Source organism: Zosterops lateralis (genome assembly GCF_965231275.1).
Source record: "Zosterops lateralis genome assembly, chromosome: 1".
Lineage (NCBI taxonomy): Eukaryota > Metazoa > Chordata > Aves > Passeriformes > Zosteropidae > Zosterops > Zosterops lateralis.
In genome coordinates, this window is record NC_139762.1 from 49876484 (window position 1) to 49894534 (window position 18051).

The 18051-nt window shown below is 38.7% G+C and overlaps 1 protein-coding gene across 11 annotated transcripts in view; it reads right to left on the minus strand.

The window, feature by feature from the left end:
• ARPP21 (cAMP regulated phosphoprotein 21) overlaps positions 1-18051 on the minus strand; it is a 286537-nt gene that overhangs the window by 160306 nt on the left and 108180 nt on the right. For 8 of the 11 annotated variants that reach the window (XR_014592032.1, XM_083880833.1, XM_083880836.1 and 5 more), the window contains 2 exons: positions 5215-5323; positions 3318-3419 (listed from right to left, as the gene is read on the minus strand). The exons of 1 other annotated variant lie outside the window; for it this stretch is intronic. Coding sequence is in view for 9 of the 10 variants with exons in the window: in XM_083880833.1 (XP_083736959.1) it covers positions 3318-3419; positions 5215-5323 (211 nt within the window). In the remaining variant the exon portion in view is untranslated. The remainder of the gene's footprint in view (positions 1-3317; positions 3420-5214; positions 5324-18051) is intronic. 2 more of the 11 variants (XM_083880840.1, XM_083880839.1) reach the window with 1 other exon arrangement.

The window sequence follows — 18051 nt, forward strand, 5'->3', positions numbered from 1 at the left end:
CTAGCGTGACTCTGGCTCATGAGGTTATACATTGTACTGACCTTGAAGAATGAAATTTCCCCCATGTAATTTGATTGCTAGTCTTTAGAATCAATTTTCTGCATGCTTAAAAGGCAAACATCATGTATCATTTATTGCATGCATTTGGGATTCTCTGTTAAATCTACACAAAGGGAAAGAACAACTTTTTTCATGTATGTTATTCCTGTATGTTATTCTTCGTGTTTCTTGGACAATAACTTTTCAACTTTCCAAGCACAATTAAAGCAGTTCAGACAAGGAAGTCTTCTGCAAGACCTTGACAGTGCAGGTCCTCTGCACCAGTATACTTGGTTTTAAAACAATTTGTGAATTTACAGCCAAGTTTCCAACAAAAACGTGTTTTTAAAAGGAAGGTTTTAAGTTTTGCAATTAAAAATACCCTTGAAAATAGTTTTGAGCATATCAGGGCTCAGTCTGCACTTTTTTTCCTGTAAGCAGCCTGAAAATCTGAGATGCAATTTGCAGTTCTTATTGCAGTGAGCTGGAATAATTATCTTTATTAACTATTTATTTCTTCACCAATCCTTTTATTAAAATATCAAACTAACATGCTTCTCAATCCCTGCAATTGCTGAGATAGGAGTCATTAAAACTTCCAGCTCTCCTTGTCAAAATTTGTGATAGCCAACACAGCAGATGGAAAACTTGCCAGAAAGCATAATTTAAATTGACTAACACCAGATTAATCATCATAAGGACTATCATAATGATGGCATTACTCATGAACATACTTCTTTTGTTAAAACCTTCCCACTTGGAAATGAAGAGATCTGGTGCACTGGAGTTCTGCAAGATCAAAGCAAGGACAGGCAAGTTTTATATTGGTATGCGGGGTCCAGGTTAAGACATTTTCACAGCACTCGAAACATGCACGGAATTTTTTGCCCCTGCAACCAGACTGCCTTTTCCTCATAAATTTTGTTTAAAGTTCTGACTCTTGGGCTGTTATCTAAGGGGTTTTTGGGTACCTCAAACATGTTTAGAGGGGGGTGTTGCTGGATGCAACGAGTTATGGCAGTACTCTTGACCTTCATGGCTGCCCTTCGAAGACCTCCCATGCAAGCTCTCTTCATGCATACTCTAATTAGAAGTAATGTATCTCTGATCCATTTGCTAGGATTCATAAGCAAGGTACTGATAAAGGCTTGACTACAGCAGTGTAAACAGTACAGAGGTAATAAAAATACCACAATTAATCCATCTTTGACTCTCTATATCTGTAATTTGCAGAGTAACAAGGCTTAGGTACCTACCTCACACAAACCTGGGGAGAATTGGATTAATTAATGATTGCAGAGGGCCTTAAAACTTCACAGTCTTACATGCAGTAAGTGACTATCTATAACAGGAAGCCATTTCTCTCTTTCCTAAAATTGAAAAAATACATTGTCCACCACCACAAACACTACCATCATCCTAAAAACACCTTGCATCTGGCAAGGGGTGCTCCACCCAAAAAAGCTCAGCTAAAACATTGATTGCTGTTAACATTAAACATACAGCTTGCTGAAATGCACTGCACTATGATGCTCACTAACACCTGTAATAGCAGAGAGAGAGAGAGCAAAGGAGTGGATATGAGAGAGAGAGGGAGAGATATCTAACACTGCTGATGTTTAAAAGTGCTCCCTCCCAATTCCATTTAAAATGTCTGCCACAAAACACACTCTAACTTAGGTCCTGCCACTCAAAAACGCCAAGGAACCAAAACAGCCTCCTGCAGTAGGCAATTCAAATGCTCACCACTTGACTGTTTTTAGGACTCAAATATCTAAAGGTAACAGCAGCAATACACTATGGAGCCACTTTCATCACACTTTTCCAGCCACCTCTGCTCCCCAGCCTGGCATTTCTAGCTGCAGCTTGTGATAGAAACTGGCCTATTTTGGTAATAACTTTCCATTTGGTAATTTTTAGTGTTTTGCCTCATCTGAATTCTGCTTCAAAACCCAAAGATTTTTTTGTTTTGCACAACCTCTTTCATAATATGTCAAAACCTCTTACATTTCATATAAGAAACTTGTTGCAAAGAGACTTTTACAGCTCTTGAACAATTTGACAGTTCCACCATGTATAGCCTGTGATGGTATTTACATCAGGCCAACATGCTGGAAGCAAAACAGAAACTGAAGGGCCTCTGCTTTTAGTGGAATCATCTCAGCCAAGAAAAAAGTGAGGCTAAAAACATTTAGATGTAGCTAGCTATTCACTAAGAAGTGAGACAATACACACTTTAAAACCATACAGTATATTCTGCCAAACAAACCCAGCCTGGACATGTGCAATTCTTAAACCAGATAATAGTACTATTAGCCCTGCAACATATGAACAGTTTTCATTTAAAAGGACACTGCCCAATATGATTTTCAAAAATAGTTTTAATTGCATTTATTCCCATATTCCTCTAAAATGGCAGAACTCCCACTGAGATATGAGATAAAACATTTAAATGCTGACTTTTTTATTTTCCTTTTTTTCCTTTTATAACCTCATCATTACAGTATTAGAACAAATTGTGATTTTATTCTTTTTTTTCAGAGAACATCAGGAATTGCTCACAGATGTTTCAGATTTAGGTATTTTCCTTAGCCATATACCTTGTAGTGCAAATTATGATTTTTTGGAAGGGCAAGAATTTTAATATCTGTTACACTTTATTCCTTGCAGAATATAATCATCAACAGCATGACAGACTCCTTCTGATGGTAGAAATACCATCAGAGTTCTTTAATAAGTAATTTAAAAAAAATGATGCAACTCCATGTTTAACCTCTGCCCTTTCTTTGTTCTCAGTGTCTTGATGCTGCAGTATTGGCCCAAAACACCAAAATCCATGATGAGTCTCTGCAGAAGGACACTTATAAAGATTTGATCCACCATGAAAGAAATATAAAATAACACAGCTATTTGAAATCATTGAGAGTGTCCATTTAAATCACTGCTCTTTGGCTAGCAAAAGAGAAGGAAAAAAGAAATAAACCTAGGCCATATGAACATGAACATTCAATGAAACCGGATAGGCACTCCCCAGACAACATGCTGGGCCTGATCTCTCCTCTACCCTTCTCCCTGCAACTCTCATCACTTCAGTCTCCAGAAGCCAATCTCCACACCTCCACAGCTCCTCTGAGACCCTTTGCACCACTCTGCTTTCCCTGTCATCTCCAGCTCAACAGGGCAAGTCCAGCTGGCAGTGTTGTTGCAGCAGGGGGGCAAAACTGTCTGACTACCGACGAAGGTATGGCACTAAAGAGGCAATTAAAATAACTACTCACATCTTGTGCAAATATTCTCTCCCTCACTCTCTGATACTCCTCTTCTCTCTCTTCAATTGATTTACTTCGTCTGTCATCTCTAAATGGAAGAATTCTGTTTTGCTGAGCAGAAAGAAAACCAGGAGGGTTATATAAGTTGAGCTGTTAAAAACTGCCATTAAGTAACTGTCAGCTGATAATAATAAATGTTCACTTAAACAAATGAAGCACAAAAATGATAGCTGTTGTTCCTGCACAAAGAGCCCTGCAACACTGGGCACTCAAAGATTTCCAGTTAGATATTGCACATGGGTTCAGAGAGGAGGTGGCCAAAAGGAGGCTTTCTGCACAGCTTTTGTGGACCCGCCATCCTAAAATTGGGTGTTCTCACCCCAAGTCTAAGTGCTATTGTTCTCAACTGCTAACATTTCTTGGTTCTCCTACCAGCTGTGAGGAGCAGGAGGGCAGGCTGAGGTGGACTACCTAAGAAATCAAGGAAGAAAGAGGCAACTAGGCTGCAAGAGCTAAACTGTAAACCCTAGAAGAAACACACAAATCTGTGTGTGCAAGGAGAAGTCCCAGATATTCGGCACAACAGTTTTAACCATTTTCACATCGCATGGAACCCTCTACTGAAATTTTGCTGGGAAAAGAAGGGCCACTTTTGCCTCTTGGTAAACCACAGTGTGGGAAATGGCTGTGCCATGGGAAGGAGGAGAGGAGATGACCCCCATCAGAAAACGCTTCATTGACAAGTGCATTTCAAGGACTGGTCCTTCTCCACCTGCACCCCAGCACCGGGTGAAATAGGTCATGCTGCTTTCCTTTGATTGATCCTCATGATCACCACACCCTGAAATTGCTTGGGGTCTGTTTTCAAAGTCAACTTGGATGCAGCACAATTGGCAAGGCTGCCATGTACAACTGAAAGTCAAGGAAAAGAGGGTGAAAAAGGAAAGAAAAAAAAATCAGTCCTTGACTGAAAACATGAAGGGAAGTGGCACCAAGAGACTCACTGTTTGGTTTCTTCACAAATATAACCCTAGCAAAGAAGGTATATGCTATCCTCTTACCTGTGAGAATTTTCTCATAAAAGCAAACCACATCAGAACTGTTTCAGATTTTTTTTTTTTTTTTGTGAATCTATTCCACATACACAGCTTGCACTGGATTGAAACAGCACAATACCCGCTTTTAAAGGCAGCACAAACACACACATTTCCCTGGCACTCTCCTACTCATCAAGCTTACCTACGTTAAGGTAGTGTTATGGCACAGGCAACACAGGGGGAACGTCTGCCACAATACATGCACAAGCAAGTAAGTTACACAGACAGTAAAAGGTGGTGAGGGCACAGGAGGAGAAGAGAAGTAAAAGATGAACCTCATTTATTTTTGGTCAAAACTTAATTTAGGATCGTTTTAAAAAAAAAAAAATCAACCTGGCCTCATCATCACATCTTTGGGGCTCTTTTTTTTTTTTTTTAAACACTTTTTTTTCCCCTCTTTCCTTTTTTTGGGCTACATCAGTCCATCACTGGTCCATACTGAAATGCAACTCTGAATGGGTACAGCGGAAGAAGGAAGCTACAGGGAGCGCAACAACTGCCATAGTTAGGCAAGACATTGAGGAATGCGACTGACACAGCCTTCCACGCAGCCCGGAGCCACTGGCATTCCCCCTCCCGTGGGCATGCAGCAAATCCTGCGCCAAGCAAACCACCCATGCAAACCCACACACTGCCACGGCTGAAGCGGCCACCCCGGCGCTCGGTGCCACCCGCGGTGGTACGTGTGCCAAAGGAGGCAGGGACGGGCAGGGGAGGAGGAGAGCAACAACAAAAGAACAACAATAACATCAGTCAGCCCACCTTCAAAAACAGAACAAATTTCAGCAACTCTCGAACCGAGAACCAACCTGATTGTCTTCTTTATCAATACTAGAGTTATCTCGCTTCAAGATAAATCGCTTCTGGGATTCTTCACCTTTTTCATCTTTTAAATGTTCAGAAAACCTTTGCTCTGGTCTGCCAGCAAAGTAAAACATAGCAATAAAAAAATCTTTCTTTGGGTTTTGCTTTGATCTTTATTTCTCAGTGCTCTTTGTTTTCACAGAGGCATTCAGTGCAAAAGCAGTTAACATTTGTGAGATGCTGCCTATAGCTGTCTGAGGCTGCTGTATCGTTGCTAACTGTTATTGCTATAAATAGCTTTTGTTGTTGTTGTGTAGAAAGGAATGGGAATCCAAAGTCTCAGTCACTGAAATATTTAGGCTCTCCTCACTGTGACTGAAGGACAGGGAAAACAAATTACCATACAGTATGTTAATTTGCTGCCTTCAGTAGCTAGGATCACCAGCAACACTGCCACTTAGTGAAGCCTGTCCATCTTGAAAAGCAAGGAAAAACTGGTAGAAATCTTAAGAAACACAAAACCAAACCCAGACACTCTAGAGTTTCCTCATTCCTAGTAAACAAAACGGGTAAAGGGAGGGACTGATGACGTTTTGCTTAAACAAAATTTTATCTCATCACCACTAAGTGGGAAAAATACTCCAGAACAATCATAGAGCACCAATTAGTTAACTGATTTAAACTCATACATTTATTTATTTATTTATTTTAAAAGCCAAACCCCCGGGTTTTGGCTCAACATTTTGAGGTTTATAAGCTGTAATGATGCCGTTCCGTGTTTTCGCCTTGTGCAAAAAGCAGTATCTTACATCACCTCATCTTGTGCAAAAACCAGAACCTTAAGAAGCAACTTTTGTGGCCAAGTTGGTCGCTGCTCATGCCTCATATCTGTCAATAAATAATGCTCCAGCCTGCACCACTCCCAGAGTGGGAAGGTTTGAAACTTGCAGTGTTTAAGACTGCAGTGTCCTAAGCCCAACCACACCAACAGGGTGACCAATGGTCGCAAGAACTGAGCTCACATTTTCATATGCTGCTACCACCCAACTAAGGGGCTATTACTGCACAAACTGTGTTTGAAAACAGCAATACACTGTGAGATTTGTCAGAGAACACAAGCCTTGTGCTCAGTGCTGAAAGAGCTGCCAACAGCAGTGGTAGTAGGAAATGCCATGTCTAGATACCTACACAAACAAGACATGAAGCTTCCACTGACATCAACAGAAGCAGTGGTGAAGAAATCAAAAGGCAGAATTTAAAGAAGTCAAGGCTTTTGCAAATAAGAGTCCTCTACAAACTTTGAAAAAAACCTCTCAGCTTCATCTTACTTCACAACAGAAAATGAAACCAGATGCATAGATCAGCAACCATTTTGTTTTTATAGTGTTATGGATTTCAAATCAAAATACAGCATATATTTACACCATAATTGCAGTCCATAACAATTCATTGTCAGGCATACAGGAAACATTTGTAACTGTAAGAAATTCAACAATAAAGCACACCAGCTATCCTGCCTCTCCTTCTGTATGAATTTTGAGCACTTCCACTTCTGCTCACAATTTCCATTTTTGTGACAAAGCAACAAAACACACTATCCCAATTTCCACAGATTTTGACAATTCAAGGAATCTCTGACCCCCATCCATAGCTATAGGGCCCAAGTCGCTGGATTCTCTGGATGCTCTACTAGCCTTCTTTAGGAAAAGCCCAGAGGACCATGGATCTCTGCATAGAGGTTTCATAATCTAATGGGTCATTCATTATGTTTCCTCATAAACAGAAAGGCTACAAAGCCCCATTAATGGATTTCTAGGTGGGTTGTTCTCCCTTTGCTCCCATTAATCAGCACTATGCCTGTGCAGGCAGAAATGAAGATTCATTCACTCAAATATTGTGCTTTCACAGGACTATCTGAGACTCATTATTTTTCTGGTTTTACATCCTAAAGCACAAATAAAATTTCTGCAGTTGTACCATCAGTGTAAAATTTAGAGCTGTAAACTATCTACTGAGCATCTAGTAAAACTATATGCAAAGAGAAATAAATTAATTACATTTTAAAATTCAGGGGAAAAACGTCATTAGAGAAGAAAAAATTAGAGAAAAAAAAACCTTGAAAAAAATTTGAAAATATGTCTCTTCTAATTACTAACTTATTTAAACAATACCATGATTTTCATACTTCATAACATTATTTTAAAATTTAAATCCCATTTTCATTTCATTTACTATTTATAAAATGTTTCTATTTTTCATAAGAGAAAAGGAAAAAGTCTAAGATAAAACCACAAATCAAAATTAATGATTCAGTATGTGCCTGATAACAAAATCAATCTACAAGCCCAGTAGGTGATTAATCTCCAGTTGTGAAAAGAAATTTGCATGGGCAGAGAGACTCTACAGATGTGCAGGGTACCTTCAGCACCATGAGAAGGTCCAGCCCTCTCAGTCATCCCTGCAGCTTTGTCCCAGCAAGGTCACAAAAAGCATGACCAGCTCAGTTCACAGGGATGCACGGAACCTCAGTGATATTGGTCCCATGCTCTTACCAACTGAGCTAGTGAGGTAAGACTGAGTCACATGAAATTTAGGATACCACACCAAGAAGTGTCTTCAGGCACACCAACCTGCAGGCCTCCCACAAACACTGCAGACCATCAGTAAAAAGAAACGTAGACTATTTTACAGAAGACATTCACATGTGCTTGTGGTTTTCCTCTTTAATACTGTCTACCGCATTTTCTTTTTTAACACCTATTGCAAAAATAAATTATTAGTAGGGTTCAGATGGCAAACAATGTTTAAAACCAGTAAGTGAAACCAAATGTTCTTAATCACTTGGGTAGAGAACAGGTTGACTCTGAAAAGGCTTGGGTCTGTTCCACTGATGGAAGCCAGTGTAAACTCCACATTCCCATGTGGAGTAACAGCGTAATGCATTTGCTGTAAGGAACCACAAACATTGTGGTTATTCCGGGAAAATCTGTTACATTAGTTTATGAATTCACAGGTGAATCAACTGCTTAAAAATGAAGAAAATAATATACAATTTTGTGTAAGATGTAGTGTAGTGTCAATATATTAACTGCATATAATTACAATAATACAGCAGATGCAGCGAATTAATCTCATGTGAGTCCTAAATTAATAACAATCATTTACTTTTCTGAGCTTTTTTAGCTGATACTGCCACTAGTAGTCAGCACAATATATCAGACTGTATTCATACATGTAAGAGAGTGAATTTTTTAAGATTATTCTTTTACTATGGCATGAATTAAGTTCTTACAGAAGTCAAAGCAAGGTTTACAATTATTATTATTACTACAAACCCATTAAAAAATCAGGAACTTCTTCACTATTACCACACTGGACACCTAAATTATGTCTTCAAATCCCAAAAAACTTGCATAATTTTAAAAATGGGACTTGCACAGCCTTTTTGAACAGACACTGAGACCTTCTGAAGGCATTATCACTAACGGAAGTACTCTTCAGTGTTTAGGGATCTTCCAAAAAATTAGAAATCACATACAAAACAACCTACAATACCTGTACTATACTGGCAGGTTGACCATGGATAACAGTACACCCATCTACTTGGTAAGAGCCACGTGCAAGAAAAAAGATATGCAAATATTTGTCTACAAGCAATGCTGTCTACCTGTAAGACAGGATTTAATTAAGCCCATTCAGTATTTTATTTACCCTCCATGGAATTAGTGCATCACTTGAGAATCTAAAAGCCTACTACTCCAGAAAAAGAAGTTTAAAGAGGAAGTGCCTTTTAAATCAATAAGATTTTTGTAATTTGAGGACTCTACTGAGAAAACCAAAAAGTATGACCCCATTATACCTTAAAGGCTCAGAAACCAACATAAAGGGAGGTGGAAGGCATACAGGCTAAAAAGATGTAAAGTCTGGTGTGATTTTTTTAAATTTTGGTGTTATCTAATATAACCTTTTGATCATTCAAATTTTTATTGCTTGATGACATGGGTGGAAGTAAAACATCCGTGTCCTGAAAATGCAACTTCACTAGACCACAACTGCATATGAGTTCATTTCATATTTCCTAACAGTTGTCAGGTAGTTTAGTCACCTTTCTGACAATGTAGTTCGGAACAAAATGTGGAACAGATGTCTTCCTTCCCTGTAAAGATTTTGATCAGGCACTACAAATGTTTAACAGTGACTGGACCTGAGAGTAACTTAGTGCATCCTCAGGCAGCTGGGCAGTGCCCTTCACACTGCCAGATCTGCCAGAAAGCACAGGCTCTTTGAGTAGCTAAGATAGCCTGTCCTCTCCATTCTGCCCAGAAAGGTTTATCCAGATATTTCAGGATATCTCCACATAACCAACTGCAGTAGCTGTCCTGCAACACCCAAACATTTGACCATTAAAAGATTCCCCAAACTCTCTGAGTTTCCTAAACATTTCACCATTAAAAGATTCCCCAAACTCTCTGAGTGTCTGCGAATGTCTGCACAGTCTGCCCCCCATCACTTTAGACCATTCCCTATCTCTTTTTTTCCCCACAGTAAAAAGAGATTGCTTTTTGTCAAGTTATCAGTTTAACAAAAGCCAGACACATTATGTAGCAGGCATCACTAACCCTACAATCCAGTGTTTTTCCCTGGCTCAGGAGCACTTCTACATACTTGTGTGCAATATCAGGTCCAGACTTGGGGAGAGTACCTAGGTAAAACTCCAGCGCAATACTGTGTCCCCCTTTCTTGTGGCTGTGCTCCCTTCCAAGCAGCCAATGATCATGTGAAATCTTTCAGCCTCATTTTTGTGTTGGCACTAAACTCTAATGGTCACTTCAATATATGGGTGAAGTTTCTTATTTCTGTGCTTGGGATTATTTTATTGTGAGGGTAACCAAACACTGCCACAGGCTGCCCAGACAGGTGGAAGACTCTCCATCCTAGGGACAGTCCTGGACATGGTCTTGGGCAACTGGGTCCAGGCGGTGCTGCTTGAGCAGGAATTGGGCAAGATGAGTTCCATCTTTAACCATGATGTCATTTTGGGAAACACTGAATCAGTTATACAGTAACAAATCCATAGCTGAACAAATCTCCCTTAGTACCTTTTAGATGATTTTTGTGTCTGCTCTTTCTTTTGTAAGCTGACCATTTCCATTTCTGATGTTATAGTTCCTTAAAAAGCTATAGGCTTTAATCAAGGCCCCAAAGGCACTTTTCTGAACTCATTCCTTACAATTAAGTTCATATTTTGGAAATGGTAAAGCTGGAGTAAGCAACAAAGTATTTCTGTGTGTCAAGAAGCAAAAAAAAAAAAAAAAAAAAAAAAAAAAAAAAAAAAAAAAAAAAAAAATTGATGGCATTAGATGATTTTTTTCTCTTCTATCATTACAGTGATTTTCATGTGAGCTACTTCCATTCACTTCAGTATAGTTCCTCTCAATTTATCTCTGGATGACAGAAAACAGAGTTCATCCCTCAGGCATAATTTTTACATGGACTCTTTAAGGAGAATTCCCCATTACATGCTCATTTAATGTCTTTGATTCTGAGTCAGACCTTGTAAGTGGTAATAAAAAAACCCTAAGCTCTAACTACCTTAACCAGGTATTCACTATTTAATCAAATTACAGATTTAAAAACATATTGCAGAATGGTAATAGCTAGACTAAGGAAGGAACAGGGCATTTCCTTGAGTCTGCCAAGCAAACTACTGCAGTTTCATAGACTTCTATTTGCACAGGAGATAAGAAATGAAATACTAGGGGAAAAAAACCCTGCACTCATTTAAAGTAAGTTAATTAGCTCTGAAATAATTGTCTAAGAGTCAGGAAGCACAGACTCCACACTAAAAGGACAAATGGAAAGAGACAAGCATGAGCTTTGAATGCTACAATTCTGAAGACTTAGTCACTGCATCAGCACAGCTCACAAACAGTCTGGAATTGTCAGGGCTGACTTCGATACAGCACATAAATCTTTATTATGAGGCATATGTTTCTCACAGTCCCACAGCACACAGGCTGTTGCAAGATGCCTTTCAAAAGAAGCTGCAGCCTCACCATGTGTGGAAAAGATGGGCTTGCTATTACAGTGCCTGATGCAGTTAAAAAAATCTAGCAAGCACTTACTGCAAAAGCCTCACAGGTAATAGCCAAGTAGCTGTCTGAAAGAACTCCACACAGGAATGCAAGTTCAGAAGAGGAGATCCCTGGGATGGGCAGGAGCCCAAAAAACTAATTTTGCATTTGCAATGCAATGTTCATTTAATGCATATTATATGGTACAGCATGTTAATATTCCTCTCCTGAATGAATGCCAACAAGAAACAAAAAAAATAGGTAGGGTAATGGGGCTAGGAATGGGAAAAACATCATCTGGGGCACTCTCAAAATCATCATCTGGCAAACAATAAATAGCTTACAAAAAGGATCTTACAGAAGGATGCCATGAGGAGAACCACAGAGTGACAAGAGCTGGGGAGAGCTGCTGCTGCAGAGAGGATTCAAAGAAGTCATGAAGATTTGGGACACTCTCATGCAGATGCTCCAATGGTTCAACAGTGTTTTCCTGTTATTTATGCTTCTCTTTAACTAAACTGACTGCTCAGTCCAGCATCACATTAGCCTCTACTTTGAAGGCATGCTGTGACACAGTATGGTGGCCTTTCCTGCTGTGCTAGTTTGTGAGTATCTACTCTACCTGCCTGCAGTGTGTTTTTTTGGTTTTAGGCTGAAGGCTCTGCTATGTTCTGCATTACTACCCTAGTAAAACTATGCAAGCATTACTGTCTCTGCTTTAAACCTTGAGAAATCTCTATTACCTGCAGTAAAAATGCCTGTTTTGATCACGGAGGCACAAAAACGTATACTGAGAGTTGGAGAATTTACAGAACTTGGAAGTAAATATCATCACTGTCAAAAGGTTCATCACCCGGCTTAGTGAAAAAGGCAGAACTCCAGCCCATCAGTTTAAATAAAGTGGATTAAATTCTATCAGAACTACATTTTTCAAGAATAAGGGCCTGAAATTACACACTTCAAATATGTTTCATGTATTTAGGAGGTGATGGATGCTAAAACATGGTTTCAAAAAGCTAGAATGGGAATTTAAATATAGATAATCGTTAAAGTACAGTGCAGTCATATTATCACAACTTAATACTTAAAACCACTCAAGATGGCATTGCAAGCATTTGAAGGTAAATGCCTCATTAACAGATTGCTGCTTTTATCATATGAGTCACTAAGAACTTCTGTTATGATGGTAAAAGCACATTAAAAGCTATAAAAGAAAAATCAATCCTGTACAAGACGGTTCTTCAAGGTGCTGTCTTCTCTGTGGCACAGGGGGGAAAAATCTGCAAAAACCAAATGCTGTATTTTTCCCAGTATAAGACCATATATTATTATGTTTTCAGAACAGCAGCTGGCCTCTAAACATGTTCAGTGATTATTAAACACAGATGTGGAAAATCACAAGCTATTTTCACAGGCATTCTTCTCCTCTAATTGGGGTTGCAAATAAGTTTGCCAGGAGTGAAAAAAAGAGGCAGGAATGCTTCATGGAAGTATTTTTACTTCAGTGACTATGAGGTTTTATTAGTCACCTCTGCCCATCCATCAAGATGCTACAGAAACCTTTTTCATGCCAATTTATGCTGTGCATGGACCAAGCAGAAGGCTAGATTCTGAGGGTTTTCAAAGGTACAGTACTTAAAAATCCCAATCTAATGTTGAGTTATCATTGCACACCTTATGACACTCACAAGCTTTCCTAAAACTCATTTCCAGAAAATCCTCCTGTTTCAAGACCTGGATGCAAATACAGTACTTCTTGGCGCCCTGAGCATCTGCTTGACTACGAACTTCAATATTTTGCCCAGTATCCTTGGGCAGAATACAGGCTTTGAACACAGGGGAGAAGCCTGCAGGCCAAGGGCACATACAAATACCAGCTCATCTGATAGATGGGGCAGAAGCACAATGTCCTCTCTCAGGCAGGGGACATTTTAAGAGCTTCAAAATGCTCTGCTGTCCTCCTGTGATCAAACTAAGATTATTTCTTTACTGAGCGACCTGCTTCTGCTGCTCTCTCTCCCCAGCTGGATTTAATTCTTGGTATTCAGGGTGTCTATTGAGACTGAACATCTTGCACAGTGCCAATTTATTTCCATCTAATGGAGGCTCAAAAGTGGTAGCATAGTTTATTATGGAATTCATTAATATCTGATTTTAAGGATGTGGCATATTCTGAGAGTGGCTGAAAATTACAGTGTTGCATAACTGCTGTGATCTATTTAAAATCACACTTTTCTATTTCAGACGTTCAAAAATTAACATGTAAGAGAGAGAGAAAAAGGAAGAAAATTCAAGATTTGAAGATGGCTCACCAAAAACCAGCAGGCTAACAAACTATCAGTCCTCTTGAAATACCTCACACACACACACATTAATACCATAACAAATTCATGTTCTGACTTCTGCTTCATGCCACAAACATTTTTTGCCATCTCTAGGAGGAAGAGTCATGGATCAGGAGACATATTCTGAACAATCACTGGCCCAAAGAAGAGGGCCTGTTTTTAATAAACTGTCAGAGACAGTCTCACAAGGCTACCCTGGAAGCAGCAATCCGAAACAATGGACAAAGACTTCTTGAAACTCATAATACTTTTTACATTTCTATGAGTATTCTATTTCCTGTGTTAAAAAAGAGGCAGGCTACAGAAGAGCAAAAGGCAATTCTATAACCAATATAAACCTCCTCTAAAATTTACTTGCTCAAATTTCAACACCTTATTTCTGAAATGCTCCGATATAAAACCATTACTTTATCTACTACTGATGCACTGTTAACTCTGAGGAAAGCCCAAGAGTCATCTCAGATTTCCAGATCTCTCCCCAGCGATATGAAAGTATAAGTGACCAAACAGCATCTTGATTAATGAGCACTTTCTTACTACAGCCTGAACAAGCACAAGGATTAATTACTCATGCAAGAAAGAGTTTCCTTCAACCAAATTACCTACTTGCTATTCCATAGCACTCTCTTCCTGGGCAACCTTCCATCTACCCACACAGAGCAGGTGACAGTAACCTTCTACGTTTAAACTTATACTATTAAGTGGTGTAGATTAAAAAGATTAAAAAAAAAAAAAAATAGAAGAAGAAATACCATATATATCCTCTGATTAACACTAAACTAGTATTTCATCACAGTATGGAACAGCTGTAAAAAGCACATGTCCACCTTCATTATAAACAATTTAGTTTAAATAAATTACATTAGATTGAAATTTAATATGGGAGCCATTAGAACTGGTTCATTAACCCTAACATCTCATTTACTGAACAAGTCATTTCTTATGGGTCCGGTATACAGCTTACACTGAAGAAAGAATGGAGCCAGTATTTAAGGGTCAACTTCAATTCAGCTTCGAGTGTACTACACATCTATGTTTTTCATCTGTATCTTTCATGTAAAAGAGAAATACGACTAAAATGACAGAATGCTTGCTGAAAATAAAAGGCTGTCCTAATTCAATTATCATTAACAAAATAAACATTAAAGTTTTTTCTGATCAAGTTGATAATTGAATCACAGACTGAAGTAAACAGACTATTTTTGTATGAAATAAACCTAGAATCTATGAAAACCAATGAAATCTGTTACTTAAATGCTACATATTACAAGGTAGCTACAGAACCACAATGTTTCTATTATATTTATTCTTTTATTGATGTTCTTACTAAATTATTAGTCATAAAGCATATTAGTTCATCTTAAACCAAAATGTACCTGCCAATTACAGTGTTACTTCTCAGCTACATAGTTCTTTTATTTTAGTTGCATACATCTACTATGCACCCTTTTATTTCTCTACCCATTTGTAGCAGAGAATGTCATAATACCAACTGAGCAACAGCAATTGTAAACTAGAGGGGACATCTGGATATCTCCAGTTTTTGTTTATTTCTTAGTAGCCAAGGAATAACTGTTCTGTAGCGAAGATGGAAAAGAGGTAACTACAACGGGAGACAGAGGTCCTCTGACTCCATAGTCCCTTGAAGAAAAAAAAATATAATGCCAGACTCCAATGAAAATAATAAAAGCAGAAGCAAGGGTGTCCATGCACGTTTTCATGCAATTCTGCTCTCATGAGATCATTCCTCTCAGTACATGTATGATAATTAAGAAAAGCATAAGGTGCTTAAATGCAGATGGCATAACACCATGAAGCAAACCATCTGCAAGATAACTATTCTGGTTTACAACAGGGAGGGTAACAAAACTGTTCTTCAAATGCTCTAGCAAACACCAAATTGCTTTGACTGAGATTTTACAAAAAAAGGTATTTGCGTTCAGGTGTACATTTGTCACTACTCTCTAAATGTAGCCAAAATGTCCAATCCAAACAATGGCTTAAAAAAATTAAAGTCATTTACACTTTCAGTCAAGGGGAAAGGCCTACTTTTCTGCCTGCTCCAAAGTCTGTAACACTCGATGTCTCAAGGAAGTCTTGGAACTTCAGCCTCAGGTAAAAGAAATTCTAGAATCTATTCTTTGTTGAAATTGCCATGTTTAGTGAATGCCATTTTACTGACATGCCTGTAGGATCCTGTACAGAAGTTCAGGCTCTGAAGATGGTGAAATTGCCACAGTGCACCTCTACCAATATAGATGTTATCTACAGCAAGATCATTCAGTGAATACACAATAGGAACCCAATGAGAGCTTTTCTTCTTTGCTTTCGATTAAAACCACTCTTACACAGAGGAGGCAGAACAACGCAGATTGTATGCCAAACTACAAAAGCCTTGCAGGTTATTCGAAGTAGAACTTCAACATTATGTCTCCTTCTGCTGATAGAGTTCATTCCTAGATTATAAGGAACTCCTGTAATGCACATAACAGCTTAATATTGCCTCAAGTTTTTGAAGCATCTCAAAGGCACCAAAACACTTTCTAATTGAGCCAGCATAACATTAAAAGAGTAGGAAAAATCCCATGCATTACAAGGATCATAACTCATAATACTCCTGAAAAATAAAATAGTCAGAACTGAGGATGTGAGAATTTGCATTAAGTTCATAATAGCTATGTTACACCCTCAGAAGATATGAAAATGTCTAAACACAGCATTGTATATCATAAGCATCCTACCTTCTGGGATCTGATGAGCCCTGCAACTCACATTTATATTAAAAAAGTACATGAATGTGTGTGTGGGCTGTGGTACAGACATGCTTGTCACATGGCTGATGATCTCAACCACATGAAAACTCTTTCAATTTACCAAGCACACCAAACATGTTTCCTCTAGATTTCTCCACCTACCTACAGATAACCAAATCAATGAATCTGATTGAACTGATACATCTCACAATATAAACAGTTCTGCAAAAAACCCTGAGGTACTTCCAGTTGTTTGATAGGCATTATGAGGAACACACAGAACAGAAGGTGGCATGTACGCATATTTTTGGCTCCAAAAAGGGATGCCCTGTCTAACATATTCCTCAATTCCAAACTTCTCTTTATATTGGATTTCACTGTCTTTAAGTTCCCCATACATTTCTGTGTATCTTTAGACAGATGACAGGCAGACACAGATGACAGACAAATATACATTAGAATGCTGACACAAGAGCAATTTCATATTAAGCAAGGCAGACTTCCCATTGTAAGTAGTACTTGAACTCTTTGTAGAAAACAAAATAACAACAAAATCCTCCTTCATTTTCTAATCAATTCTTCTCATGTATACTGCTGAGAATAAGATTTCAAAAATTGGATGATTCAGTTAGGCAGGACTTTGTAAGGACTTTTCATTTCAAAAATCATATGAAAAGAAAAATTGTTTTTAAAATTCACTATTCACTAATGAGAGTTAGAATACAGAAACTTAGTTTTACTAAGGTCAACAAACTTAGGTGGTTGAGGTCCTTGTTGTCTTTTAGAATTTAATTTCTTGAAAAAAAGCTTTGAAAACAGCAGGCCTTGTTCATATTCTAATGAAATTAAAGAAAATAAAGAGATCTTAGCTTCTTAGAGTAAGCTCTTCATTATAAATATTCTTCAGTCTGAAAATCTGCCGTTATTGTGTGACTGTATTTTTAAGAGAGGCTTCACTCAGAGTTCATGAAAGCTGCAAGACTGCACTCCCAGAGATTCAGATCCTAAGGAATTTTTCACCACCTTTTTTCCCCTCTATGTAAAGCAGCACAGAAGAACAGAGAAGTCGCAGCCCCAATTCCAGCTACAACTTCTTCAGTAAACACCTTCTCATATTCCAAACCTCCATAAAGTAGGTACTTTAGAGGCAGAGGTACATAAAAGGGGATCCATGTTGCCCTAAGACAGCCAACTGATGGAAGCAGGGAAATGCCCTGATCTGCTCTATTCATATGCTCCATCCCCCGATCGACACACAGTAGTCCTTTCTGAGGCACCTATAAGGAACATTGTTGATACCAGAGTTTTCCAATCAGCTCTTTCATCTCAGAACCATTAACTCTTTTGACACTTGTACCTCCAAGCACCTGCAGGCAGTGAGCATGGGAGGTCTCTGCTGAACAGGATAAACACACCTCACTGCCCGGAGCCAGAGAAGAACTCACCGCCTGCAAGCAGGAGCAGAGATGTGACATGAACCCTCACTCAGCTAAAGAAATAAACACAAGCTGTTTATTCAAGCCCACAGGGCAACATTGCAGAGTCATATGCTCCTCTCAAACAAGCATACATACACAGAAGTCACAGCCAGTGTAGAATTTATGAATTCCTGAGTATGCAAGAATATTCTTCTCTCTCCACAGTAGTAGCTAAAGCTGTTTAGAAACAAC